The sequence below is a fragment of the Arvicanthis niloticus genome, chromosome 9, assembly GCF_011762505.2.
Source record: "Arvicanthis niloticus isolate mArvNil1 chromosome 9, mArvNil1.pat.X, whole genome shotgun sequence".
NCBI classification, from domain to species: Eukaryota; Metazoa; Chordata; class Mammalia; order Rodentia; family Muridae; genus Arvicanthis; species Arvicanthis niloticus.
In genome coordinates, this window is record NC_047666.1 from 85,860,116 (window position 1) to 85,887,879 (window position 27,764).

At 38.0% G+C, this 27,764-nt stretch overlaps 1 protein-coding gene, 1 non-coding gene and 1 pseudogene across 5 annotated transcripts in view; 1 reads left to right on the forward strand and 2 right to left on the reverse strand.

The window, feature by feature from the left end:
• The window catches only part of Dennd5b (DENN domain containing 5B), a 127,442-nt gene that overhangs the window by 92,871 nt on the left and 6,807 nt on the right, over positions 1-27,764 (reverse strand). The window contains exons 2-4 of one of the 4 annotated variants that reach the window (XM_076940923.1): positions 14,113-14,178; positions 12,928-12,945; positions 10,678-10,787 (exon numbers count right to left, since the gene is read on the reverse strand). In XM_076940923.1, coding sequence (XP_076797038.1) covers positions 10,678-10,787; positions 12,928-12,945; positions 14,113-14,178 — 194 coding nt within the window. Of the gene's footprint in view, positions 1-10,677; positions 10,788-12,927; positions 12,971-14,112; positions 14,179-27,764 lie in introns of all 4 variants that reach the window. The other 3 variants (XM_076940924.1, XM_034511621.2, XM_034511622.2) reach the window with 3 other exon arrangements.
• Positions 694-2,047, forward strand: LOC117714936 (nucleoporin SEH1 pseudogene; annotated as a pseudogene).
• On the reverse strand, positions 2,424-2,531 carry LOC117715906 (U6 spliceosomal RNA). The gene has a single exon (XR_004607691.1). It is a non-coding gene; the product is annotated as a U6 spliceosomal RNA (small nuclear RNA).

The window sequence follows — 27,764 nt, forward strand, 5'->3', positions numbered from 1 at the left end:
TAAGGACAAAGTCAAGGATTCTAGGTGTGAATAAAAATTTCTTATTAAAAGTTGTACTTCTGTTTAATGGGCCCTGCAGATGCTGACATCATTTCTGCCATTTTGAACAAACATTCTGCTTTATCCTAGAAAAATAAACTTTGAAAATGCAAACCTTTTTATTTACTAAAATAGAAGTTTAGAACAAGGCATTTTAAATTATGCCATAGGTCTCTTAAAAGGTCTAAGTAAAGTTCACTTTATGGCAGGTCTTATTTTTATAATGGATCCAATAATGCTTCTAGTTCCAATACTCTTTAAGAATCTTGTCATGCTCCCACATTAAGAGATTAAGTCTACCCCTCTCTCCTTGAATCCAGACTGGCTGCTGAGAATACCTATATCACAGTGTGGCAAACTTCCTAGACTCAGATAACTATTTGAATCTCTTGGGTCACCAAGTATGTCCCATTGACTCGACACCACCACAGTGTGAAACACAGTTAAGCCTAAAAATAAAGAGTTATCTTCATTTGTATAGGAGGCAATATCTGATCATCTGTATAATAAAATTCAACAGCAGTGACAAATGACAGAGCTGATGAGGCTGAAAAAGGCAGCTCCATCTCTTTCACTGGTCACACATCTTGAAGTCTTGAAGCAACAAGTAAGAAAATTGGTAGCGAAGGCTGTGCTTGGGCACACAGCATCACAATGGACTGCAAGGACATCATCTATCATGTGTCTTCCAATTCCCACAGGGGCAGCGTGGTCACCTGTTCCAGCAACCAACCAGAAAGTCAAGGTTTAGCAATGCTTAACAAGGGCTGGTGAGATGGCTCAGCGGCTAAGAGCCCTGGCTGCTCTTCTAGAGGTAGTGTGTTCAATTCCCAGCAACCATGGTGGCTCATAACCATCTATCAGAGGATCTGATGCCCTCTTCAGGCAGATTATATATATATATATATATATATATATATATATATATATATATATATATATATATATATGGCAGAGCACTCATACATTAAAAAAATACAAATTAAAAAATAAAAACAAAAAAAACAATGCTTAACAAATGCCCAGTCCCTCAGGGAGGTGTTTCCCCTCTGCCTCAGGAAGGTCTGAGATAAAAGTTAAAGAGGAGACTGGCACTGTACTGCTAGTTGAAAGACAAACAGTTGATCTGTATAACGTCTGACATGGGCTCATTCTGAATTTGGACAGGTTTGGGCTTCTTGTTCTTTTGGATATTATATGGAAAGAAATGGCAGGAAAATCAAATGATAAACTCTGAGGACAGAGTCACTGGGTGAACAGGACAACTCTAGTAGACATCAGAACATGCATTACTGACATGACATTTGCTCCCAAGCATATGGGTCTGATGTAGCAACCTGTTCAGCAGATGGTATAGTAAGAAAATGTGTGGCACCAGATGTTATGAATCTCAGCCAGTGGTCTCTGTAGAGTGAGATCTCATGTAAGCTGAGCTGTAGCTGTATTTCTTGGAATACTTCCAACTCCATGATAGCTATGAGGAGTGATAACAGTAGTCCAGATGCAACAGCCAAGGTTCAGAGTTTTTATTACAATAAAAGAACCATGAAATGTGCAAAGCTGAAACTCTTATGACAGTCTTCAATCATGCTCGTGATAGCACGCTTGCCCCAAATTTGGGAAGATCTTTCTACATTCTGCCAACAGCAACAAAACATGTAAGAATGTTCAGATTAAAACATGTGAGGCGAGAACTTACTTCTGGTGGTCCAACAAAATTTGAAATTCATACTGTGGCTCAGTTTGATAATCATAATTCTCAGGTCTGGCAGGTAAGTCGGAACTTAACAGAAACCGTGCTAGCATCTTCAGAAGATGACAGCTGTGTAAGGTTGTAGAAAGCTAATTATATGGCCGATTGGAAGTGTACCGGTATTCTGGAAGGTGACAGGAGCCCAACAAATGGGAGTTCTCATCTGAGAAACTCAAATCCTCCACTAAACTCAAATATTCATCAAAGCTTCAAAATCCATTAAACAGATCTTCTGCTGGCTGAAAGCACAGCTGAGTACAAACTGGAGTAAGTGATGTTTTACTGCTTGTTGCATGGATACAGGAATGGAAAGCAAACTCCTTTTCCCTTCCCCAGCACCATCTGATCTCTCCCAAGATATGTTAGCTGCCTGCTCACTAACAAAAAATACACTGTATGTAATTTTTTGCACTAGTTGATTGACACTATAAGTGGAGAGGCTTTTTGTTGAGACATCACCACTAAAACAATTGTTTGTAAATGTTCTTGAAACCTGGGTTAAAAACTAAAAAGATTGTAAATATTATCATAAATATTTGGGAGGAGAAACAAATTTTATTTTGCCTTGGAATGAGTGAGTTTATTAGGCATGTAGCAAGCAAAAAGAAGAGATGAAAGGTGCAGCCGGATAAAAAATATGGTATGCTTCACGAATCTGCATGTCATCCTTGCACAAGAGCCATGCTAATCCGTCTCTGTACTATTCCAATTTTAGTGTATGTACTGCTGAAGCGGGCACAAGGGAAAATATTTCATTCCTTTAGAAAACATAGGCATATGTCTTCCATTTTCTAAAACAATGAGCCAAAATGATAGCTCTTTATAATTTTAATCTGAAATTGAATGTTTTTCATAGATGAAAAAAAAAATAGCTGACTTGAAGCTGTCATGTTACATGTAAGACCAAATGAAGAGATAGCACAGTGTTAGCAGTCCTAGCCATAAGTCCAGACCTGTAAGCACTAGTCTTCCTAGCCATATGGCTAACCTAGGAGACAGACCTGTGAACACCAGTCTATGAACCATTCTAATGCTGAAAAGAACATGCCAAACATGCCCAAATCACAGATTCCTATGCTAACTATCTTGCTTACTTACTATTTTTAAAAAACAATCATCTGTAGCCAGGCTTGTTATGTGTCCAAAGATGGTCTTGATTTACTAATCCTCCTGTTTATGCCTCCCCAAGTGCTGGAATTAAAGGCCTGTGCTACTATGCCTGGCTCTTTTTTAAAAAGGCTTTATTTTTATTTGATGTGCATGAGAGTTTTGCCTGCATATATGTATGTGTAACATGTACTTGCCTGGTACCCAAGAGAGTGTAAAGAGTGCCAGATCCCCTGAAACAGGAGTTACTGTTGTTAGCTGCCAAGTGAGTGCTGGGAACTGAGCCTGGATCTTTTACAAGAGCAGCAAGTGCTCTTAACTGCTGAGACATGTCTTCAGCTCCCCAAATATTCTCTTTTTATATCAAGTAGGCAATATGGAAATGGAGTAACATACAAAGGCACTATTTTTTAAAAGTTAAATTTAACTTAATTTTTTTATTTTCATGTTTTTGGTTGTTGCTGTTAGTTTGGGGTTTTGTTTTATTGATAAGGTCTCATGTATTTCTGTCTGGCCATGAACTCTGTCTGTATAGCCAGCTGAACTTGAATCCCTGATCCTCCTGTCTCTATGTTTCAAGCCCTAAGATTATGTTACTATGTAGGCTGAAAACTTAATTTTATTGACAGGTTTTCCTAATATCTAAGCCAGAGAATCAAAGCTCACAGTGTTTTTGAAAAGTTAAGGGTTTGTAGCTTTCTTGAGAACACATTCAAACATTTACAGGAAAAGCTTGCCAGAAGTTATATTCAAGTGAAGAAAGACTTCCTATGCCACAGATAACAGATGCAAGAATTTTTCTTACATGCTTTCCTACAAATTAAAAGGACAAGATGTGTATTTATATTCTGGGAATTGTGAATGAGAAAGTAAGATGAGAGGTTTTCAAAGTCAGAATTATATAAATTACCAGGAAACAAAATACCACTCTCAGAAAACCTGAGCATAAATCATAATTTGCTTACTATGGCTCAAGTCTCTTGTTAACCCACAATATTATTAGTTACTAACAACCAAGTGTCCTTAATTATCTCCCCTTCCAGGCACTTTAGCTACAATTTTATCAAATTTATTTATTTATTATTTATTTATTTGGCTGGCTTCTTGAGAGTTTCATGAGTCTAGCCCAGGCCAGACCTAAATTTATGAGTAGATGAGGATAATAATGAACCAAATTACCTAAATTTCTTAAGTACTGGGATTGTAATTTTGGCTTCCCTTTTCCATATTCTATAATTCTAATATTCTATATCCCTTTTCTCATTAGCCAATGAAAGAGAAACTATTCGGGAAACCCAATGGAATGGCTCTTGTGGCTCTCCTACCTTCTTCCCGAGTTCCTTTCTTTAGTAAACCACTGTTTTATCCTGTGTATTGCATCAGACGTAGAAGAGAAGTGTGAAAATAATTCTTTCCTGAAGAGATCTCATAGTCTCGTAGGAAAGACAGACATAAGCTAAGCTGCTATGGGGCATGCCCAATACGCTCCAGGAGCAACGAGAGAGCATTCAACTCTGTAGCTTCGGATACGGCTTTGTACTAGGTTAGCCCCTAAAGACAAAGACAGGGAAGAGAAGCTTACAAGTAAACAGGGTCATCTCACTCAGTCAGTGTTTGAGGATCTACGATTATGTGTTAAGTTAGGGTTCTAGCAAGGAATAAGAGAAACTATTTTTTTTAAAACTTTTTATTGATTCTTTGTGAATTTCACATCATGCACTTCAATCCCACTCATCTCCTTGTCCCTTCATATCTATTCTCTGCCCTTGCAATCTCCCCCACAAAAGAAATCAAAAAACTAAAATAAAAAATAATTAAAAGAAAAAAAAAACACCTCGGTGTGTCACAGAGTATATACATTCAACTTTTGCCCATACAACTTTACTTGCAAATGTTCACTGCAATGAGTCATTGGTCTGGTTCCAGGCCTCTAAATTCTGCTATACCATCAATACTGGATCCTCACCAGGACTCCTCTTGGTTATCCGGTTGTTGCCCTGCGCCATGGAGATCCTGTAGCTTTGGATCTGTAGGCAGCCTTTTCACACACTTCAGAGGTTCATAGATAAGGTAGATGCTGGGGTGGGCCAACTCAAAGCCCTGGATCTGGGCCTGGCTGGTAGCCAAGCTGGTCGGCCTGCCAGCTCTCTTGTGCCGGTACCACCAGAGCCAGCTCTCCTGCCTGTGGCAGCCAGCAAAGAGCAGACTGGTTCTCTCATGTTCACACCACTGAGGCCAGCTCTCCAGCACTGTCCCAATGAGGGATGGGGCCAGCTCACTGGAATGTTGCAGCCAGAGAGGGGAAGGGTCAGCTCTCTGCAGAATTTAGACATCAACAGGGTCCCCAGGCAGCAGCCCAGCCCAGGGACTTCTGCATGGCTGGGGCATCAACACAGGCTCTTGTTGCTGTAGGGCCGTGGACCCAGACATGGCCCTCAGAGGCAGCATGGGCCGGGAACATCACCATAGCCTCAGGTGGCAGTGCAGGCTCCTCCCATCAGGCTGTTTCTCACCACTCTCATGTTTCCAGTTCCATCTCTCTTCACAGAGCACAAACCGGTCCACTTCTCTTTCTCTCCCATTTCTCTCCCACATACTTGCTCATCGTCGTGGCACCGCAGGCTGTGCCATGTGGCTGTGGGTAGGCCTCTAAGTGAAACTATCTTTGTCCCTTATGATGTCTACATCACAACAAGAGATATGGATTTGAATCCTAACTATGTAATGATTTAACTGCAACTGGAATGGGTATTATAAAAAGGTATAGGATAGTAAGGAACCTGTTAAGAATGTGGTTTAAAGGGACACCTTCTCTAAGAACATCCAATTTAAAAATGAAATCTTAAGAATCAATAAGAATTTGTCACTGGGCGGTGGTGGCGCACGCCTTTAATCCCAGCACTTGGGAGGCAGAGGCAGGCGGATTTCTGAGTTCGAGGCCAGCCTGGTCTACAGAGTGAGTTCCAGGACAGCCAGGGCTACACAGAGAAACTCTGTCTCGAAAAAACAAACAAACAAACAAACAAACAAACAAAAATTTATCATAGGTGCTGGAGAAATGGCTTAGTCATTAAGTCATTAATAGTGTTCTTGCATCAGAGTTGTATCAGAGTTTGGTTCCCAGAACCCATGTTAAGAAGCTTACAGTTGCTTGTAACTTGAGTTCCAGGTGATCCTATTCCTCTGGATACCACAGGCACTGGTACTCACATACTCACACAGATATACACACCAATAAATAAATACTTTAAAAACATGAATGTATGTATGTATGTATGTGCATACGGACATACATGCCATTGTATATGTGTATAAGTCAGAGGGTAATTTTTGAAAATTGATTCTATCCTTCTATAATTCAGGTTCTGGGGACTGTTTGGTGCTGAGTTGTTTGGTGGCAAGTGCCTTTATCTGCTCAGCTATCTCACTGGATGTATAATAAATCTTTTGTAAATAATAATAATTTACTATGGGAAAGAGTGAAATGAAGTATCAGCAGAAGCTAATGGAAGAACAGAATAGGCAAGAGCAGAAGCCAATTAGACTGTAATTAATAAATCCAAGTAAGAGAACTTGATAGTCTTAGACCAAGATAGTGTATAGAAACCAAGAGAAACAGACAACTGACTGTATACAGAAGAGGTAAGAAAGTTAAACTTTTAAGGAAGACATATAGTGTTTTGGTATGTTAGATGGTTGTAATAGATAGAAATGTGAATTCAGTTTTGGACATATTGATTTGGAGACATCAATGACAATGCAACAATAGCTGCAATGTTAGGGATATGGGCAGTCTCCTACACTGATGACTAAATTAGAATCTCACCTACTACTATTGTACTGAAAGACACTAACTCATATTAAAATAAAAAAAAATTTAATCTATTTATTTAGTTTATTGAATTTATTTACAGTGCATGAGTGTTCTGTCTGCATGTACATATGTGTAACATGTCTGTTCTTGGTGCCTGAGGAGTTCAAAAGAGGGCTCAGATCCCCTGGAACTAGAGTTAAAGATAGTTGTGAGCTGCCATGGGAGTGTTTACAGTTGAACTTGGGTCCTCGTAACTGCTAAACCATCTATTTAGCCCCTAACGTTAATTTTAATGCCAAATCTCTGGATGCTAGCCAGGAATGATGGTTCACACCTGGGTAGCTGAAGCAGGAAAAATCACTCAGAGTCTAAAGGCTAGTGTGGGCTACAAAGTGAGATTCTAGAAACAACAAACCCAGGGCTCGGGCATAGTTCAGTTGGTAGAGTGCTTGTCTAGCATGCATGAGACCCTCAGCTGGAACTCCAGACCCTTGTAAGCTACTCACAGTAATACATTTAATATACAGCTAAAGATGACCTCGATTTCCTCATCTTCTTGCCTCAGTCTCCCCAGTGATAAGATTACATGCCAGCTATGCTGGCAAGATAGCTTAGCTCGTGGCCTGAGTTTCTTCTGATTTCTGGAACTCATGCAAAGGTGGGAGGAGAGACCCAACTCTCATGAGCTGTCCTCACACGCATGAGCACATACACACACTCTCACTCAATGTTGGTGACAGTGGCCAGGGCTGAGCAGAGCTTCAGACTCAAAGTGTAGCTGTGGAAGATGGCAATGGGCAAAATCAACCTTGACTACTTGATTACTGTACTTGTATCTCAGTATGAATGCATTTCAGGGGAACAAGAAGCACAGCTCCCGTGGCTGGGATCCTAGGGAACATGGTGAGAGGAAGCATCTCTCACTTCTGTCTCTAAGAACTTAAAGTGCATAAATGTGCTTTGTTTCTGTGTAAAGTTGTCTGTTAAGTCTTGGCTCTTTTCAATGCCGTGTAGTTTTTGATCTTTATGTCTCTGAATAATAATTTGAAAAATCTGAGGGCTAGAGAGATGGCTTAAAGAACTAGGGCATTTACTGTTTTTGCAGAGAACGCTTCAGTTTCAGCATCCAAATCAGACCTCTCACAACCACATGTAACTCTAGTGTCTGGGAATACCATGCCCTATTCTGGCCTACATAGGCACCTGCACACATGCATACAAATAATCTCAGTGTCCAGGGGTAGAAGCAAAAACAAAAAACAAACAAACAAACAAACAAACAAACAAAAAACCCAGAAGTTAAAGGCCATCTATAATAAACTAAGGACATCCTGGGACTCTGTGAGATCCTGTTTTAAAAAACAAAACCAATCAACCAAACAAGACAATAGTAAATTTATAGATTACAAAGAACTTTTTTTTTTTTTTTTTTTTTGGTTTTTCGAGACAGGGTTTCTCTGTGTAGCCCTGGCTGTCCTGGAACTCACTCTGTAAACCAGGCTGGCCTCGAACTCAGAAATCCACCTGCCTCTGCCTCCCAAGTGCTGGGATTAAAGGTGTGCGCCACCACAGCCCGGCCGATTACAAAGAACTTAATAATTGTTATTATACTTGAAATTACCTGAAATATAATTTATGATTTATTTTAGCCTGACATGGTTGTGCACTCCCCTAATCCCAGCACTCAGTAGGTAAAAGCAAGCAAATCCCTCTGAGTTTGAGATCAGCTGGGTCTATATAGTGAGTTACAAGAAAGCCAGGGCCACATACAGAAACTGTCTTAACCTGCTCCCAGACCTGCAAAAAACCAAACCAAACCAACCAACCAACCAACCAACCAACCACCTTTTAATTTAGACATACAAAATACAATAGTTATGTTTAATATAACTTGCTAAAAAACACATATTTTATTCCTATGAAATCCAAAGGGCCACTCTTTAGTTTGTTGGTTTATTTGTTTGTTTGAGACAGGGTTTCTTTGTGTAGCCCCGGCTTTCCTGAAACTTGCTCTGTAGACCAGGGTGGTTTGTCTCATAGGTTATTCTAAATCCAGGCAAGTTGACAATGGAAGATTAATCATCATATTGCATGTGGTGGTTTGAACAGATATGGCCCCCACAGACTCATGTGTTTGAATTCCTGGCACATAGGGAGTGGCACTATTAGGAGATGTGGCCTTGTTGGAGAAAGTGTATAACTGTGGGAGCAGGCTTTGAGGTCTCCTATGCTCAAGCTACACCCAGTGTGGAACATAGTCTCTCCTTGCTGCCTGGGAATCAAGATGAAAACCTCTCAGCTCCATCTCCAGCACTGTGCCAGCCTGTGTGCTGCCATGCTTCCCACCATGACAATAATGGACTGAACCTTTGAACTGTAAGCCAGCCCCAATTAAATGTTTTCCTTCCTAAGAGTTGCCGTGGTTATGGTGTCTTTTCACAGCAGTAACACCCGAAGACAATGCATATCTGAAAACAACATACCAGAAGTACCTAGCAGGCATCTACCAATAACTTCTTTTCCTTACAATCAGGCCATAATGGAATCTTTTATGTCTTTTTTGGGTGTACCTTTGAAATCCTCAAGAACTACATCTATAACAGATCTCAACCTGCCATCAGCAGTTTCTGTGTCCATCTTGTCTAATCTCTTATTTGCTCATGTTGGCTCTCTTGAATTATGTTTGTTATAGAGGTAATGAAGGTCTAAAGTACTACCAAACAGAATACTTCATAGAACGCTGAGAGAAAAAAAAAAAACAAACAAACCAACAAACCAACAAATCTATTACCTTCCTCCTTCCCAGGAATCTCAAAGGGAACATTTATTTAAAGATTATATTTATTGTTACTTTTTGTGTGCATGCACATATGGTGTATGGGGTATTGGTTAAGTAGGTGGATGAGCTCTGAAGTCAGAGGACAACTTTCAGGAGTTGGTTTTCTCCTTCTACAGTGTGATTTGAGAATCAAACTCATGTCATCAGTTTTCTATCGAGCCATCCTGTTTGCTGCCCAGAGGAATTATAATCACTACAGGGTAATATATTACAGTGATTCAAATGCTTTAGTCAACAAATTTCTAGCAATGTTTAAATGATGCATTTAGACATCAACTCTTACAAGTTGTCCTCTGATCTCCACATAACTGAACCCAAATATATACAAATGAACAAGCAGTTTTAAAGTTCCTTCCCATCTTCATAATGTCTGTGAAAATGATAAAATACAAGCCCAGTATACGTTATTCCTTGATATACAGAAGCGTATTATTCTCCTTCCCTCAATTGAAGTGGTTATCATTATTTAAAGCATCAAACCCGCCGGGCGGCGGTGACGCACGCCTTTAATCCCAGCACTTGGGAGGCAGAGGCAGGCGGATTTCTGAGTTCGAGGCCAGCCTGGTCTACAGAGTGAGTTCCAGGACAGCCAGGGCTACACAGAGAAAGTCTGTCTCGAAAAACAAAACAAAACAAAACAAAACAAAAAAAAGCATCAAACCCAAACACACATTAATAGTAGGAAATAAAATGGACTTGAGGTTCTCTTGTATATTACTAACAAGTAAGATACTGGGTAACGGCTGTGGGAAATCTGAGTATCTTCCCTATCTGTAAGATAGACAATATTATATTTCTAGGGTTCTGTGGAGAGATGGCTTTGTGTTTAAGAGCACTTCATGTTCTTCCAAAGGACCTGAATTTTGTTCCCAACACCCACATTAAGTGGCTCTCAACCCCCTCTAGCTCTGGCTCCAGGGGATCTGATGCCCTCTTCTGGTCTCTTTGTGTACTTACATCTATGTAGCATACAAAAAACACACATATACACACACTAAAAAGTAAAATCTTAAAAATACTATTTCTCATATAATTTAAAGGATTAATTGAGTTAAATAATACATTTATCATTTATATTTTAATAAACTAAAAGCAATACTAAAAAATGGAAAGAAAAATATATACCATGTTCACTGCATCTTGATCAAAAGGGTTCCATTCTATGTTCTGAGGATAGTGGGCCAGAACTTTGGATTTGAATGTTCTTCTCAAAGGACTCTGGTCAAAATTTTCACCTACAATAGATAATTAATAATCAATTAATAACTAGAATTTTAAAAGACATAATTTTAAAATTATTATTATATTATTATCATAATTATTAAAGATAGAGTTTCTCTGTGTAGTCCTGGCTGTTCTGGAACTTGCTCTATAAACCAAGGCCTCAAACTCAGAAATCCACCTGCCTCTGACTTCTGAGTGCTGGGATTAAAGGTATGTACCACCACGCCCGGCTTTTATTTATACATATATATTAAATTTACTGATTATATTCAATAAATTTAGTTGAAAAATATTTGTCAACTAGAGAACTATCAATAAAAAAAGTTTGAACTCAGGAGGCAGACACAGGTGGATCTCTGTCAATTCTATAAAGTGAGTCCCATCTCAAGCTAGTCAAGGCTTTACAGTAAGACTTTGTCTCAAAACAAAACAAAAAAATAAATAAAAAGTATAAAAGACAAAAAGAAACCTGCACTTGGAAACTTTAAAAATAAAATAAAACCACTAATATCATTGGTGTCATATAATTACTACACCCACATCAACATATGGTGATTGAAAATTTATATAAAAACATTTCACAGAAGTAGTTTAAACTAAAGGTTATGAGGTTGAAGTTTTACACACAAACCCAACACTGCAATGCAGAAGAGGCAACTTTGTTTACATTGCCACAAAACTGGCATACAGATACAGGTTTTCAATGACTGAATCAGCAATATCAAAAACATCATTGCTGGACTATCTAATAGAAAAAATACACTAAACACATTAACTTTTTAAAGAAGTGAGTAATTCTATGCCCAAGTTATCACCTGTCAAATCTCTAGAAAGTCTATATTATATATGTATATTTACATAGGTACATACATACATATATCTATATATACATATAGATATGTAAAATTCATGCTGGATGGTTGTGGCACACACCTTTAATCCTAGCACTTAGGAGGCAGAGGCAGGTGAATCTCTGAGTTCAAGGCCAGCCTGGTCTACAGTGTGAGTTCCAGGATGTCCAGGAATACACAGAGAAAACCTGTCTCAAAACCACCACCCACAATAAAAATTCTGTGAGAGTAGTCAAATTTGTTTTTTATTTCCTTGACCAAATTAATTTTCATAAGACTTGTTACTCCCAAATACCTTAGTTTTATAAAATAGCTTGATGCTGATGGATCTGTTTTAAATATCCAGTGTCAAAAGGTTGGTATCAAGGGGTTAGAAGAGCTCCAAGAAATGCCATCATTTTGTGTTTTTCTTTTTTCTTTCTTTTATCTATCTTTCTTTCTTTTCCTTCTTTCTTTTTTGAGACTATTATACAGTTCTGGCTGTTCTGGAACTCACTTTTTAAGTTCTACTTATAAGTTCTAATTAAGTACAAACTATAGTTATATATCAATGTAATTTATCAGTATTTGCACAATTAAAAGTATCACAATGCAATCAGACTTAGAAGTGACACTGCCATCTTGCTAGACATGACTCAATATCCACTTGGGGTAAAAATATGAAAAGACATATACTAACAGCTTTGAATTACGTAAAAAACTTTTAAAATCACAGAAGGGAAGTGTTACACACTAAAATCTTGCTGGAAACCACAATAATCCCAGCACTTGGGAGGCAGAGGCAGGCGGATTTCTGAGTTCGAGGCCAGCCTGGTCTACAGAGTGAGTTCCAGGACAGCCAGGACTACACAGAGAAACCCTGTCTAAAAAAAAAAAAAAAAAAAAAAAGAATAATTTATAGTTCTTACTTAAAAAAGAGATTAGATTTCACTTTACTTTATGTAGTGGGGGATGTCCATAAATAAACACAGAAGAAAAAGTTCCTGTGGTTCTAAAAATCTATGCTACTAGGCTAGGCATGGTAGTGCACACCTTTCTGTGAGTTTGAAGCCAGCCTGGTCTACATAGTGAATTCCAGGACACCCAGGACTAAATAAAGGAACCTTGTCTCAAAAAAACAAACAAAAATCCCTATGCTATTGACTTAGCTATTGTCATAGCAAAACTCTAAGGAACCCTCTCTTTGGCCCACAATCTAAAACCCAGATAACTACTTTTATCTATAATAAGTAAAATGCAAAATACCACAGGAACAGAAAAACAGCATATAACCCAGGATAAAGCTATTTGTAATACTTACCTTTTAGTGAATTCCTGCCTGTGCATGGTTAAAATAGCAACATCTTCATTCAGATACCAAGTTATAAATGGGATATAGAAGATAAATCAGAGAAGTCATTACAACACCATTTTTAATAGAATTGTTCTGTTGCCTGTGAAACACCAACCTTCTCAAGGTACGACCAATTTACCTCCATACACAATTTCACAAAAACACAAAACATAAACAGCAACATGTATCCTCTATGGCCACCACCACCGCCGCCACCACCACCACAGCTGCCACCACCATTATTACTTACACCACTATTAACACTTCTACCACCACTACTACCTCGACACCACCACCACTCTTAACTCTATCACCACCCCAGCTCCTAGCAACACAACACCATTACCAGTTCTCTTATACTGTTTAAAAAAAAAAAAAAAAAAGAGCAACAAGAAAGATCACTGCTGTATGTACAGATGTCTTGGCAAATATTATTTTGAAATAAATTAGGGAAAGAATCTGATACCACTACTAAGAATTTAGAAATGAGAAAATGTAGCTATTCTATTCTTACTAACATCCGTGGGAGAGGGGAAAAAGTTCCAGAATTACCTTAGAGACCTAGAAGCTAGGAGAACAACCTACTCTTTTCATTTTGAATGCATATTTTTATGTCATTAACTCAGAATTTATTGCTAGGACTAAACAGGAAAAATGACTGGGTTTGAGATTTTGGATTCACATGAAATAGAAACTGTATATAAACATCCTTAAAAGAAAATTCACTTTTTAAATATAGTCCTGAAACAAATAAGGATTGTAAATTTCTTCAAGTATTTATATACTTGTAAGGTCCTGTGTTAAATTTTTATCACTGCCAAAAGATAGTCACAATGTTAACATCTTTGCTATAACTATATACAGCCTTAATTTTAAACAATATTGCCATGTAATATACTAAATTTAAGCTGTAATCAAACCTCTACTCCAAGAAAATATAAAATACATGCCAAGACATCTTAGACAGGTAAATAATTTTTTTCAAGGCTTGAAGCAAATGAGATCTTTATGAAAATTAAGATGTAGATGAGTGAACAAATACAAGTATCTATAATTTTGTCTTAGCAAATTTAAGAAACATTTATATTAGGATGTGGGGTGAATTAAAATTATGATTTCAAATACCCCAATTCATTTTAAAACTAGTTTTACCTGAAGTTGAATTTGCAGTATCTTGGCTCTTGCCATGACGATCTGCTTCTAGCCATTGGTACAAAACTACATAATGTAATAGAAACAAAAAATCTTTATGAACAAAGCAAAAACAAACAAAAATGATATAGAAGAATGGAAATGAGAATAAAAATTAAACAAAAGCAATTAAATCTGAGACATTCAGGTCAAGCACATAGCTTAACATCAGTGATATGTAGCTTACAAGCAAAGAACATGAGTAATTTTAACACCATAAATACTAGTTAGTTATCTGTAACAGGTAGTTTTATGGAGGAAAAACACATGCATTTTAAGATTAATTTCAGAGAAATATCAAGAGAAAGCTAACAAAGTATGATGATAAAACTAAATGACTTGTATAAACAGTATTGTGAGCACTGCTACCTACTACAATGGGTGTGGCCCAAGAACTACTGTCTCAAAATGCTAACAACAATGTCGAATGACAACAGCTCTCAGTCACTGCCAGTGTGACAGTTTGAGACTTCCTTATAAGATCAAATAATGCACTGGACATATAACTCCATAAATCTAGTCTCAGGAGTAAAACATCACATTTCAAGAGGAATAGTTTATACCTGGTAAGTACTCACCAAAACTATCAAAGAAACCAGACAACAAAGCCTGAGAAACTGTCACAGTCAAGAGGAGCTTCAGAAGATGTGACAACTAAATGCAAAATAGCACAATGATCCCCTAAGAGAAAAAGAACACTAGGCAAAAACTAAGAAAATCCAGATGGAGCTTCCATCCCTCAACTCCACCTTGTATTGTAGAAGTTAGAAGTCTGGGTTGACAAAGAGGAAGACCAAAAGAGTCAAATAATCTGGGGGCTCCCAGAGACTGATCCACCAACCAAAGAGCAAGCGTGGGCTGGACCTAGCTCCCCTCACTCACCGGATACATGTAGCAGATGTGCAGCTTGGTCTTCATATGGGTACCCCAACTGGAGTGGAGCCTGTCCCTGACTTTGTTGTCTGCATGTGGATCCTGTTCCCCTGAGATACCTTGTCTTGTTTCAGTCGGAGAGGATGTATCTAGTCCTGCAGGGACTTGATGTGTCAGGGTGGGGTGATACCCAGGGGAGCCTCCCCCTTCTCAGAGGAGAAGGGGAGGAGGGAGTTGGGGAAAGGAGCTGTATGAGGAAACTGGGAGGAGAGGGGTACTGATACTGGGATGTAAAGTGAATGAATGAATAAATAAATAAATGGGAAAAATTCTGTGTTGTAACAACGAGCTTTTCCATCCTCCTCTTTGCTCCCAGACTAACAACTCTGAGACTAATAATTTATTAATAAATGCTTAGGCCATTTATTAATACTATTTAAACTACTCTTACATCTTCCACATGGTTAGTCTCCTTCAGTTTCATGTGACTGTCTAGAGTTCTGGGGCAAACCTCTCCCACCTGACTCTTTCCCAGAATTTGTCTCTCCTTCCTTACTGGATGTCCCACCTTCTAATTCTACCTCAGCTCATTACTGACCATATGTTTTTTTATTGACAGGTGATGCTTCCATACGGCATATAAGAGATTCTACACTGGATCTTCAAGTGTGGGTTGAAGTCTCTAGAAACCCAGAGACAGTTCTATTCCATTAAACGTCTCTCTTACACCATTATGTCAGGCCCCGACTCAAAACATAACAGGTAAAGAAGAGTATATAAAATATCATCTCTGCATGTTGAAGTATTATTAAAAGGTGTCATTTTTACTAGGATAATTAGCAAACATCTTCCATGTGACTTTTGGTTATGTCTTCAGGACTATATATTATCTTCTCATTCCAAGGTGACATAAGATCACCTGAATAAAGTATCCTCTCAACCTTTCTATCCCATTAGATTCAGATACATTATTTAATAACTCTGCTACATCATAATTGACTGGTACAGCCTGCTCCTCTCTACCTCACTTTCCCCTTTCTTTTCTCCTGTTCATGCTATGCTAATTTAACCTCATCTTGGTAAATAATATATGATCTTTCATGTGCCAGAGCTTCAACAACTGTAGCTGGACTGTGTACAAATCAGTTTTGTTTATTCTTTATTGTCCTAACATTGTTTGAGGAATAATCAGCATTAAACCTGTGCCAAAAACCTTAGATCAAGGCTCAGTAACAGAGCTGTTCAGGAAATAGATTAAGACAAAGTTGTGTAAAAATCTATGTGAAGAGTTTTTGCTTATGACACTTGTATGAAAATAACTTGGAAGGAGATATTAGGAGAAAACAGATCCACTGCACTTCTTTCTGAATACAGGGGACTAGCCAGGATGTGTTTCTAACTTTAGAAGGTCACAAACGGGAAAGTTATTAATAAATCTATATGCATAGCTACTGAGCTACTGTCTGAAGTTAGAAAGCTGCACGGACTTTCCTGGTTATCCTGTAAGTTCAAATAGCACAGATTTTCTGTAGGATGACTCTGAAGTACCAGAGACAGAGGACCTGCTTAACCAGACCCAGAGTAGATAAACACAAGCAGCAGTGTCTACAGAGTGTGCTTAAAGAACCTACGTATGGTATTATTACACTCTTAAAATCTCTGTACCTAGGAGGCTAAGGCAGAGGGTGATGAATCGGAGGCCAGCCTGGGATCCACAGCAAGGCCCTATCTCAAAAAGCAAAGAAGTCCTCAACCCCTTTATTAAAGTCAAAATTCCTCAAAAATTAAAAAAGTTTTGTGTTTTTTCTCCCTTACTCACCTGCTGAGTTCAGCCTATATCATTTTGTGATATATCTTGAATGAGAATAAAATACTCAGTCAATCTTTCAGTACTGTTACTTTAATGTACGTCATTTAGCAACTTCTAGGCCATTAAGATCCCCTAAAGTTCAACCAGATCTAGGGGCTCTCTGTTGATTTGTGCTTGCTCACCTAATTTCCCATTAAATGACTGGAAAAGTCAGTAACTGCAACAAATGTGCATGTACAAGTTGACTTACACACCATGGCTTGGACCTCTCACCACACACTAAATAAAGAGTAAAAATAAGGAAATACATTTAAAAATCAAGTTTTTCAAATGAACCTTTTTTCTGCCCAATCTTATTTATATATTAACTTGGGAACTTATTATAAAAATAATTTATTTGTGTGGCTATGTGTGTGTGTGGATGCACGAATGTACATGTGTGAAGACCAGATGCAACCTCAAGTTTCTTCCGCTATTGATCTCTATGTTTCACTTTGAGTTTCAATATTTTATTCAAGTTTTAAGTGATGTTGATTACAGCATTTGAAGAAGATATAATTCCATACAAAATGGAAACTCTAAAATGTACTCATTAAAATACTAAAACAATAAACTGAGTGGTGAGAACACAACAGAAGTTCAATTTACATCCCTAGCGCTATCAGCGAGTGATTACAATCACAGAACCTCTGCCCAGCTCGTATCTGGGGCTCCAGAAATCTATGTCATACTCTGGTGCAATGAGAAAACAACAAACCCACACACAACAAGGAGTTAAGCCCTGAATTACTGGCTTTATCACATTCATCCTGTCTACCCCAAAATGGCACAGTAACACAAAAGAATTAACCACCACACCCTGTAGGCTACCTCTTGGGTAAAGACAGCTACAGTGAGAACAGGGCCCAAGTTCAATTCTCAGCACCACATGACAGCTCACAACCATGTGTAACTCCTGTTACAGGGGTTCTGTGCTCGATTCTGGCTTCTGCAGGCATCAGGCAGATAAATGATACACATGTATACCTACAGGCAAAATACCCCCACACATTAAAATTTCATTAATTAATTCAACATTTTAGAATACAAAATTTGAAAATGACAGAACTAAAATCTGATCTCAGGTATTCCATCTCCAGGATCCACATTTACAATCATTATGCTAAACTTTATTTTAAATGGCCTCTGGGTAAGAAGGTGAAAAGACAGAGGGCTGGAGAGAGAGCTCAGTGGCTAAGGTCCTATATTATTCTTCTAGAAAATTTGAGTTGATTTGAGTTCAGCTCACAACTACCTATGACATCGGCTCCAGGGATCTGACACCCACTTCTGGTCTCCATGGACACTTGCACCCATGTACAATACCCACATAGAGACACATAAATAAAAACATTTAAAACATCTAAAAGTAATTGGAAATAAATTAATACACCTGGCCACTTATTCCCCAGAAGTCTAAGTGACAAATATAAATAGCTAATTGTCCACAGATAAAAAGTATGTATATTTTAAATCATAGGTGTACCCCTTGAGGACCAGATGTATCATTATTTATTTTTTTCTTGTAGTTCTAGGGAACATCTTGTATACAAAGTGAAGAGGAATGTTATTTAACAATCAGAAGAGATTCATTCAGAGATGTTTAAGTATTCTATGAACCTTAAAGCATAATAAACTATGAGATTATTTTGGTCATTTTTTTCCCATTCTTAAAACTATGCTATTTAGTTTGTTCCACGGCTTAGTTTGCCAAGAGAAATTAGGACAGCCAAACTTTTCCTTGAGTGTCTACTTTTTATCGATTGTATCAGAAGCAGCATGAAAACAAAGCAAGGACAACCTACCTCGAATCCTCAGCAGCCCTGGAACAAGAGCATGTAAGAATGTAATGGAAACAAGGCAGGGACTGTGGAAGCTCATGAATATTTCAGAATAATAAAAAAGTATGTCAGGTAGGTTTACCGGCAGCTGACTAGAAACTAAATTTCTGACCAAAGCCAAATGTTTTCCTTACATAATTATCAAGCACTTTTCAGTTTTTTCCCTATTAATACCCTATGTTTTTCTTTCTCCTTTACATTTTTAAAGACAAATACTATCATCACTTTTATTTCAAGTAAGATCATTATAAACTAAAAACAAAACAAAGCAAACCATATATGCCTAACTGCTTTTCAAAACCTGAGAATCCAAATGTTTATACAAAAGCAAAAATAGACAAGAATCTCTAGGCTTCTCTGGCTCTAACAGTTGGAGGAGGGTGTGTGTCTACTTTGCCTGCTCTTGGGACCCTTTCCCTCCTACTGGGTAGCCTCTTCAGCCTTGATGCCAAGGGTTTGTGCCTAGTCTTACTGTAACTTGTCATGCCGTGTTCAGTTGATTTCCCTGGGAGGCCTATTCTTATTTTGAGGAGAAATGGAGGAGTAGTGGATCTGAAGGTGAGGAGGGGGGGCATACTGGGAAAGGTATGAGAGAAGAATAAGAAAGAAAGGAAGGAGAAAGGTTAATTAAAGCTTGGTGATGGTGGTACAAGCCTTTAATCCCAGTACTCAAGAGGCAGAGGCAGGTGAATCTCTGAGTTTGAGACCAGCCTGGGAGAGTTCTAGGACAGAGAGGGCTACATAAAGAAACTCTGTTTTGAAAAACCTAAATAAATAAATAATAAAAGAAAGTCCAATGACTACAAAGTAGTTTAAAATAAACATCAATTGCCAAGGACAGCAGCTGTATAAATGCACATCAATTCTGCTTAGTCATCTGAAGCAAAAACTACTCTTCCCCAGGACATACTGGTTCCTACCTTCTCAATCCCCAGGACACACTGGTTCCTACCTTTACAATCCCCAGGACACACTGGTTCCTACCTTCTCAATCTCCAGGACACACTGGTTCCTACCTACCTTTTCAATCTCTTGCTATACTCTATCCTACAAAAGCAACTAAATTCACCAGTGTTCTTAATTTCCTTTAGTAATAACAAATAATAACTGAGCATTTACTATGTGCTAGGCACTGTTCTAAACACAAGTGTCTGACAAGAGGAAACAGTACTATTTACATTAGTTAAAAATGATTTTAAGTAACATCCTAAGGCAACCTATACTCTTAAACCCTGCCATGCTGCAATTTTAAAGACAGTAACTTTGTATAATTTTGTATCATTTCTTTGACATATACATTGCTTCACTATCCCACAAACAAATATAGCTTTGGTTTAATCTACTGAAAACAATCGCTGAAGCCTAAGAATCTTAAATCAGAAAGTACTAGTTTCTGGCTGGTCTAAGCAACCAATACCATAAAAAATAAATGATGTTATATACTTTCAAGACTAGTTATAAACTATTTTGATTAATATCATGGGAGAATCTAGCAGAAGCCAGCAGTCATGTCATTACTATGTACCAGGAACCTACATAAAGGCCTATGTGATAAGAACCTTAATGCCCAAAACCAGAGGCTGGAAGCAGATACTACAGCCAGAGGCAGGTCTGGAGATGATGATGACTCTTGCAAATGTCTGACTGTAGTCTCATAAGAGACTGAGTTAGAATCACCCAGCCATTACTCCTTGGTATTCCTTGGTGCCTGGCCCGAGGTACATGCTTGTTTTTTTTTTTTTTTTTTTTTTTTTTTTTTTTTTTTTTTTAATTTTTAGAATATTTTTTAAGGAACTATTTATTTTATGTATATGTGTACACTGTAGCTGTCTTCAGACACACCAGAAGAGAGCATAAGATCCCATTACAGACGGTTGTGAGCCACCATGTGGTTACTGGGAATTGAACTCAGGACCTCTGGAAGGACAGTCAGTGCTCATAACTGCTGAGCCATCTCTCCAGCCCAGTATATGTTTGTTATTTGGGGGTTTTTGTTTGGTCTGATGCTCAGGATTGAACCCCACACGTCACTCATGCTACATACAAGCTCTACTACTGACCTATAATTGAGAGCGCTAAATTCTGGAGTAATCTCAATAAAGCAGCCCTATTGACAAGTTTGTTTGTTTAATGGTTTTTTTTTTTGGGGGGGGGGGGGTTAAGAGAATGTTTTACTCTCTAGCCCAGGCTGGCCTTGAACTCCAATCAATCCATCATCCTCTGAGTACTGAGGTTATAGACATATACAACCACATCTAGATGACGAGTTTACTCATAACACAGGTATTCAAAAAAATCCTAAGATTTCTAAATTTAAAAAATGGAATAATCCACTTTCAGTGATTGGTTGATTTCTTAAAATCTACATGTTAACCTAACTTTAGAAACATTAGATGCAGAGCTGTGACTATCAGGTGGTAAAGCACTTGCCTAGCATGCACAAAGCCTTGGGTCCACTCACCAGTACTGCATAAAACTAAGGATCTTTAACTATATAGAGTTCAAGGCCAGCCTGGGTTATATGAAACTCAGTTTAAAAAAAAAAAAAAAAAGGTCCAGACAGTCTCTCCAGATGAACCCTCTGTGCTTCTGGAGGCAAGGGTGCCAGGTTACACTGTCACCATGTGCTTCAGCCCCAATCACTACTGGCTCTGCTCTGCCATAGGCTCCATTATCAAGATCTGGGACCTGCCTCCCAAGATCACTGTAGATGAACTGAAGCAAGAAGTTGTTGGCACCAGCTGCAAGGCAGAGGCACCCCAGTGTACCTCTCTGGCTAGTCTGCTGATGGCTAGACTGTTTGCTGACTACCTGGTCAAAGTGTAGAGATGGCTACTGTCATCCACTAAAAGTTTATGACAAATTTTAGAAATAAAAACTGTCTTTCTGGGGGAAAAAGTCTCAAAGCTAGGAGGATACATTTAAGATTAATATGTCACAGTATACAGAAATAGACATGGCAGTAGAGACAATAACCAAGAATGTGATAACCAGTTCTGAAGGAAATAACTAAGTGGCTAGAGACAGGTATAAAATTTGTTCCACTTTGTTTTATTGATACAAAGTCCCTGATATGTATGTAGCACATGCTTGTTTAAGTTACTGTGCAGCCCAGGCCAGTCAGGAACTCAAAATCTTCCTGCTTTAGTCTCCTGAGTGCTGAGATTACAGTCATATACCATCAAGCCTGGGCTGCCAAGTTCAACAGTCTGAATTCAATTCCTTAGGAACATATGGTGGAAGGAAAGAATTAAGTCCAGAAAGTTATCCTCTGACCTCAATAAGCACAACCACACAACTACAACTACACACACACACACACACACACACACACACACACACACACTGTCAGTAAAGTGTTTCAACCTTAGGACCTACTTTTGGATGTCTATAAGAACACTTTTAATCCCATGAAAGTACCTGAGGTACTTTATACTCAATCAACTATCATAATAGAATATTTTTGCTGTCCTTGCTAACTTTTTTGGAACAATTATATTCTAATGAGCTCCATGCACTATACCTGCATTATCAAGCACAGCAGCTATTTAATCAAATTCTTCCACATAGATTCGCAGACATTCTTCTACAGTAGTTCCAGATCATCAAAGAATTAGACCTGTCAGTACAGGAATCTGACACCATTTGAACTGGTTATGGACAGGCATGTTATATAAACTCAACATTAAAGGACACAGGGTTTCCTGACTTATGGATACAGAACTTGGATGCATTTCAAACAAACTATTTTAAGCTCTGCCATAAAACAACTGTGCACTTTAACACAAACTGAAGCTTTGCAGAAGAAAACAAATTATTTTCTAATTGATAATTAACACACTTTTAATTAAAAAATAAGTCTCAGTTTATACTAAGTAGCTTCAATAATTTTAATTATAGCATCATTATACTCATCTTCAAAACAGACTTAAACTACAAATAGACTATGTAGTTGTGTGTGTATATATATTCTTTGTTTCCTTAACAAAAAAGGAAAGAAGGGGGGAGAAATAAAAATTAAGATGTATGATTTGGCCAGGCTGTGGTGGCGCACGCCTTTAATCCCAGCACTTAGGAGGCAGAGGCAGGTGGATTTCTGAGTTCGAGGCCAGCCTGGTCTACAGAGTGAGTTCCAGGACAGCCCGGGCTATACAGAGAAACCCTGTCTCGAAAACAAACAAACAAACAAACAAACAAAAAAGATGTATGATTTGTATTTATAAAGGTAGGTATGACAGTAGGGAAAAAAAACAGAAATCATTTGGGTCTGAACTTTAAAATCAAATTCTCACCAGGCGTGGTGATACTTGCCTTTAATCCTAACACTCTGATAGCAGAGGCAAGCAGATTTCTGTGGGTTCAAGATCAGTCTGGTCTATATAGAAAGTGTCAGGCTAGCTGGAGCTACACAGTGAGACTCAATCTCAAAACAAAACAAAAAAAAAGTTTTTAATTGCTGGGCAGTGGTGGCACACGCCTTTAATCCCAGCACTTGGGAGGCAGAGGCAGGTGGATTTCTGAGTTCGAGGCCAGCCTGGTCTACAGAGTGAGTTCCAGGACAGCCAGTGCTACACAGAGAAACCCTGTCTTGAAAAACAAAATAAACAAAAAAAGTTTTTAATTAAAATAAAATTCTAGGGTCTGGAGAGGTAAGTGTTCCTGGATTATAGACAACCCATGTTCCTCCATTCCCAGCGCCTATGTAACTAACAGCTTAAAACGGTTACAGAGGACCCAATACCCTCCTTGGGCACTAAGCACAACACACATGTTACACATACATATATGCAGGCAAAACACATATACACATAAAATAAATAAACCTTTAAAAAAGCAAATGTAGAGAGACTATCTTGTGTATTATATGAATACATCACCTTCCAATGAAAAAGCCAATGGCCTATGGCTTACACAGGAAATAGAGGTGGGACATCCAGGAGGAAAAAGAATTCTGGGAGAGAAGCAAGAGAGTTGACAGAAAGATGTGACAAGATGGATGCATGGTACCTGAGCACAGGTAAGCAGCCATATGGCAGACTGTAGGCTAGAATGAATGGGATATTTTAAGTTATATCTGGTCAGAGAAGAGCCTAACTATATGACCAAGGTATTTGTAAATATATTTTGAGTCTGAGTCTTATTTCTTGGAGCATCAAATTCTAGGCCTATCACTTGCTTTCATATATATGTAAATGAACACAGATAACCAATACTATCAAGACAAATGTGGAGAAAATGGCTCTAATTCTCCCCGATATAAAGGAAGAAAAAATATTATTGAGGAAAAAAATTAAATATGTCTGTGTATTAGGAGTATCACAAAGCCAAAAGACCCCAATATGCACCATCTCAAACTTCCTCCCTGATACAAACCACTGTATCTACAATGCCCAAACCCAAAACCTGTCACATGGAGTTAATCTCAGAGAAAAAATGCAAATACAACCTCTCTAAATAGAACCTAACCACTCTGTGTTCATTTTCTCTTTGCCTCCCCCATCCTCTCTAGTTTGCTTCTTTTGACACAGTGTCTCACATTTACAGTATGGCTTCAAAATCACTCAGTAGGAGAGACTGATCTTGATTTCTTGAGCCTCCTACCTACCTCCAGCCCTCTAAGGACTGAAAACTATTTCTGTCCAGTTCTCTTTGTTAATGTATTTTTTTTCTTCTAGGAGTTGTGTCTCATTTATTCAAAATAAATAAGTAAGCCAACAAACCTTAGAAGGCACGACTTTACCGACCGACACAAGCCACATTCTGTCAGGTGTGACGGTGACGGTACTTAATTCTAGTGCTCTATGAGATTAATCTGGTATACAGAATGAGTTCCAGGCTAGCTAGGGCTACAAAGTGGGAGCTGCCTTCAAAAAAATAAATAAAATAAATAAAATAAAAAACCAACACCACTCCAGTGCTAGAGAGATGGCTCAGTGGTTGTGGGCACTGGCTACTCTTCCAGAAGACCCAGATTCTATTCCCAGCACCCACACGGCATGTCACAATTATTTGTAACTGCAGTTCCAGGGTATCAAGCATCCGAGTGTTGTGCAGGCATACATGCAGGCAAAATACCTATACACATTAAATAGATAAAATAATTTTTAAAAATTCTATTAATTGCCGGGCGGTGGTGGCACACGCCTTTAATCCCAGCACTTGGGAGGCAGAGGCAGGCGGATTTCTGAGTTTGAGGCCAGCCTGGTCTACAGAGTGAGTTCCAGGACAGCCAGGACTACACAGAGAAACACTGTCTTGAAAAACCAAAAAAAAAAAAAAAAAAAAAAAAAAAAAATTCTATTAATTTTCTAAGCTGAGAGGTTAATTGAAAGTTATAAACATTTATCTTTGCCTAAGTTTATTACAACAAATGAATCTTTTAAATTTTTCAGTTACTTTGAATGTCTTTAAGTTAAATTTCTAGGCTAGCATACAAATTTGTGAGGTTTTGTTTGGTTTTTGGTGGTGTTGTTTCACTTGAAACTTATATTGTATTTTAGGAAGAAAGTCATTCTCAAAAAGGGTCAGAAATCAGAACTTCTTTATAGCAATAGGGCCTGAGAATTCTGAAAGCACCAACAATAAAAAAAAAAAGCAAAACAATCAAAACAATAATCAAAAAGAACATCTCTGTTCCTACTATTACTGCTATATGTAAAAGGAAGCTGCAGACATTTTAGAGACAGCACCCAGCACACGGAATGTTTGTATAACCTTATCTTGAGACTTAGGAAAGGAAATGCTGGAGGGTTGAGCCTCCTCAAATATTGTCTAAAGCATCCTGTAAGGAAGAAGACAGTCACGTTTTCCTCACAAGATTCTTGTAACCTCTGAACACATTGTGATTTTGCTGACCACAGAGAAGTCTCACACTCCAGCAGGACAGGGATCCAGTTTATCTTATCATTGAGTTGCCTCTTCTGCTTACTAAGCATTGGTGTCTTCCCATTCAATTTGTTGTTAGTGTTTTCCTTTCTTTTTTCCATTATAGGAGAACAACAACAACAACAACAACTAAAGAGTAGATTATTTAAGTGCTATGCTCCCAAGATTTGAAATCATTCTTTCTTTTCCTATTGTACTTTAATTACTGATGGTATGGAGGGATTCTGAAAGGAAAAAAATATATATATTGCAAGCACCAGGGTTTGGATTTCTCTGACAATAAACAACCGAAAGAGAATTTTATTTATCTACTTATTCTGTGAATCAACGACTATATGTTGAGATATTTACAAATATCACATGCCAAATTAAATAGAAACAATTTGGATAAAATATTTTGCTGATGCAACGAGAAACTATTATAATTAAGTAAATTATGCCAATTTCAGAAAGACAAACATCGGCTGTTTTCTCTCATTTTTCATTCCTAGATTTTCACGTAGATACTTAAAGCAGCTTCTTTATCTCACATGAAGATAGAAGTAATGGGCCAGGTGTGGTATGCATGACTTTAGCACCTACACTCCAGAGAGCACAGTAGGTGGAACTGAGTCCCAGATCTATAGAGGAAGTTTCAGAACAGCCAAGGCTACATAGAAAGACAATATCTCAAAAAACAAAACAAAACAAAATGAAAGAAAGAAATGAAAGAACATAGAAGTTAACAGAGGAACAAAGGTGACTAATAGTGAAGGACAAAAAAAAAAAGTTCAGAGGGTAGAAGGACTTGAGCAGGACGATACTTCATATTTAATATGCACAGGCATAAAATCTTTAAAAAATAACTTAAAAATATTACTCAGGTTTTTTTTTTTTTAAATAATGCTCAGCTCATTTAGCAACAATCATGTGGTCACTCTGGCTTCCAGTTAAAAACCGGAAATGAGAAGCTCTATTTTTATTTTACAGTCTGTCTCTGTGGAATAACAGGTGGTGGTTATTTCCTTAAAGCAGTCTTATATACACTCCAGTTTTAGATCAGAGTATATATTACTGTTCAAATAGAAAGCTCACAATTCCTTAAAAATAACAAAGCACTTACTGCCCTTTGTTATTTCAAACCAACCACTGTATTTACCTTTATTCTTGGTAAAATAATAAAGTACCATGAGAACTAAAGTCTAAAAGCTTTGTTTTATAAATCTTTCAGGCGCTATTTAAAACAGACAGTCCTCAGAAATTTCTATTAAAATTACTGAGATATACCGGGTACGGTGGCATACTCTTGTAGTCCCAGCATTTGAGAAGCAAGAGGATCAGGACTTCAAAGTCATCTCCTTAGCTATTCAATGAGTTTTGAGGCCAGTATCAGATACATGAGACCCTCTAAATGAATAAATGAATAACTGAAACAAACAGATGCTCAGTTTTCATGTATTATAAACCTGAGATAGAATGCAAAAAAAATCTTCAAACTCTCACTCTTTTAAATTTCTATTTACTACATTTATTGATTTGAAAGAACACCAATGCCAAGGCATTTGTGGAGGTCAGAGGATAGCTTTCCAGACTTGGTTCAGTTCTCTCCTTCTATAATGTGGGTCTCAGGTCATCAGGCTTGGAAGCAGGTGCTTTTCCTGCTAAGTTGAAACTCTTTTATGACTATTAAGAGTGTGTGTGTGTGTGTGTGTGTGTGTGTGTGTGTAGATGATGATGATGCAGCACCTGTGATGGCCAGAGCACAACTCTGTGGAGTCGGTTCTCACCTTTCATCTCTAGGGGATGGAACTCAGGTCATCAGGCATCCGCCACTAATTTTACCCTTTCCCCAAAAAGCAGCTTATTAATAACCAACAAATAACAACTAATATGTTATTACTAACAAGTTCATCTTTTTCAATTCCTTTATTTTTTTTTCTTCCTCTATTTTTGAGAATTTAGATAAAGTCCAACTCGCTCATTATAGAAAGATTATAACAGTGATTTTCTTTGACCATAAGCAATTTACTGGTCATGTATTATATACCTTTCAATCTAGATGCCAAGTTCCCATGTCTAAAGGGACAACTATGAAAATCAGCAGTGCAGAGTTTCTCCTTAGCTCCTTACCCAAGAAAGCTCTAATTTTTAGCCTCTCCTTAAACAGGCAATTTTATTTTATGAAA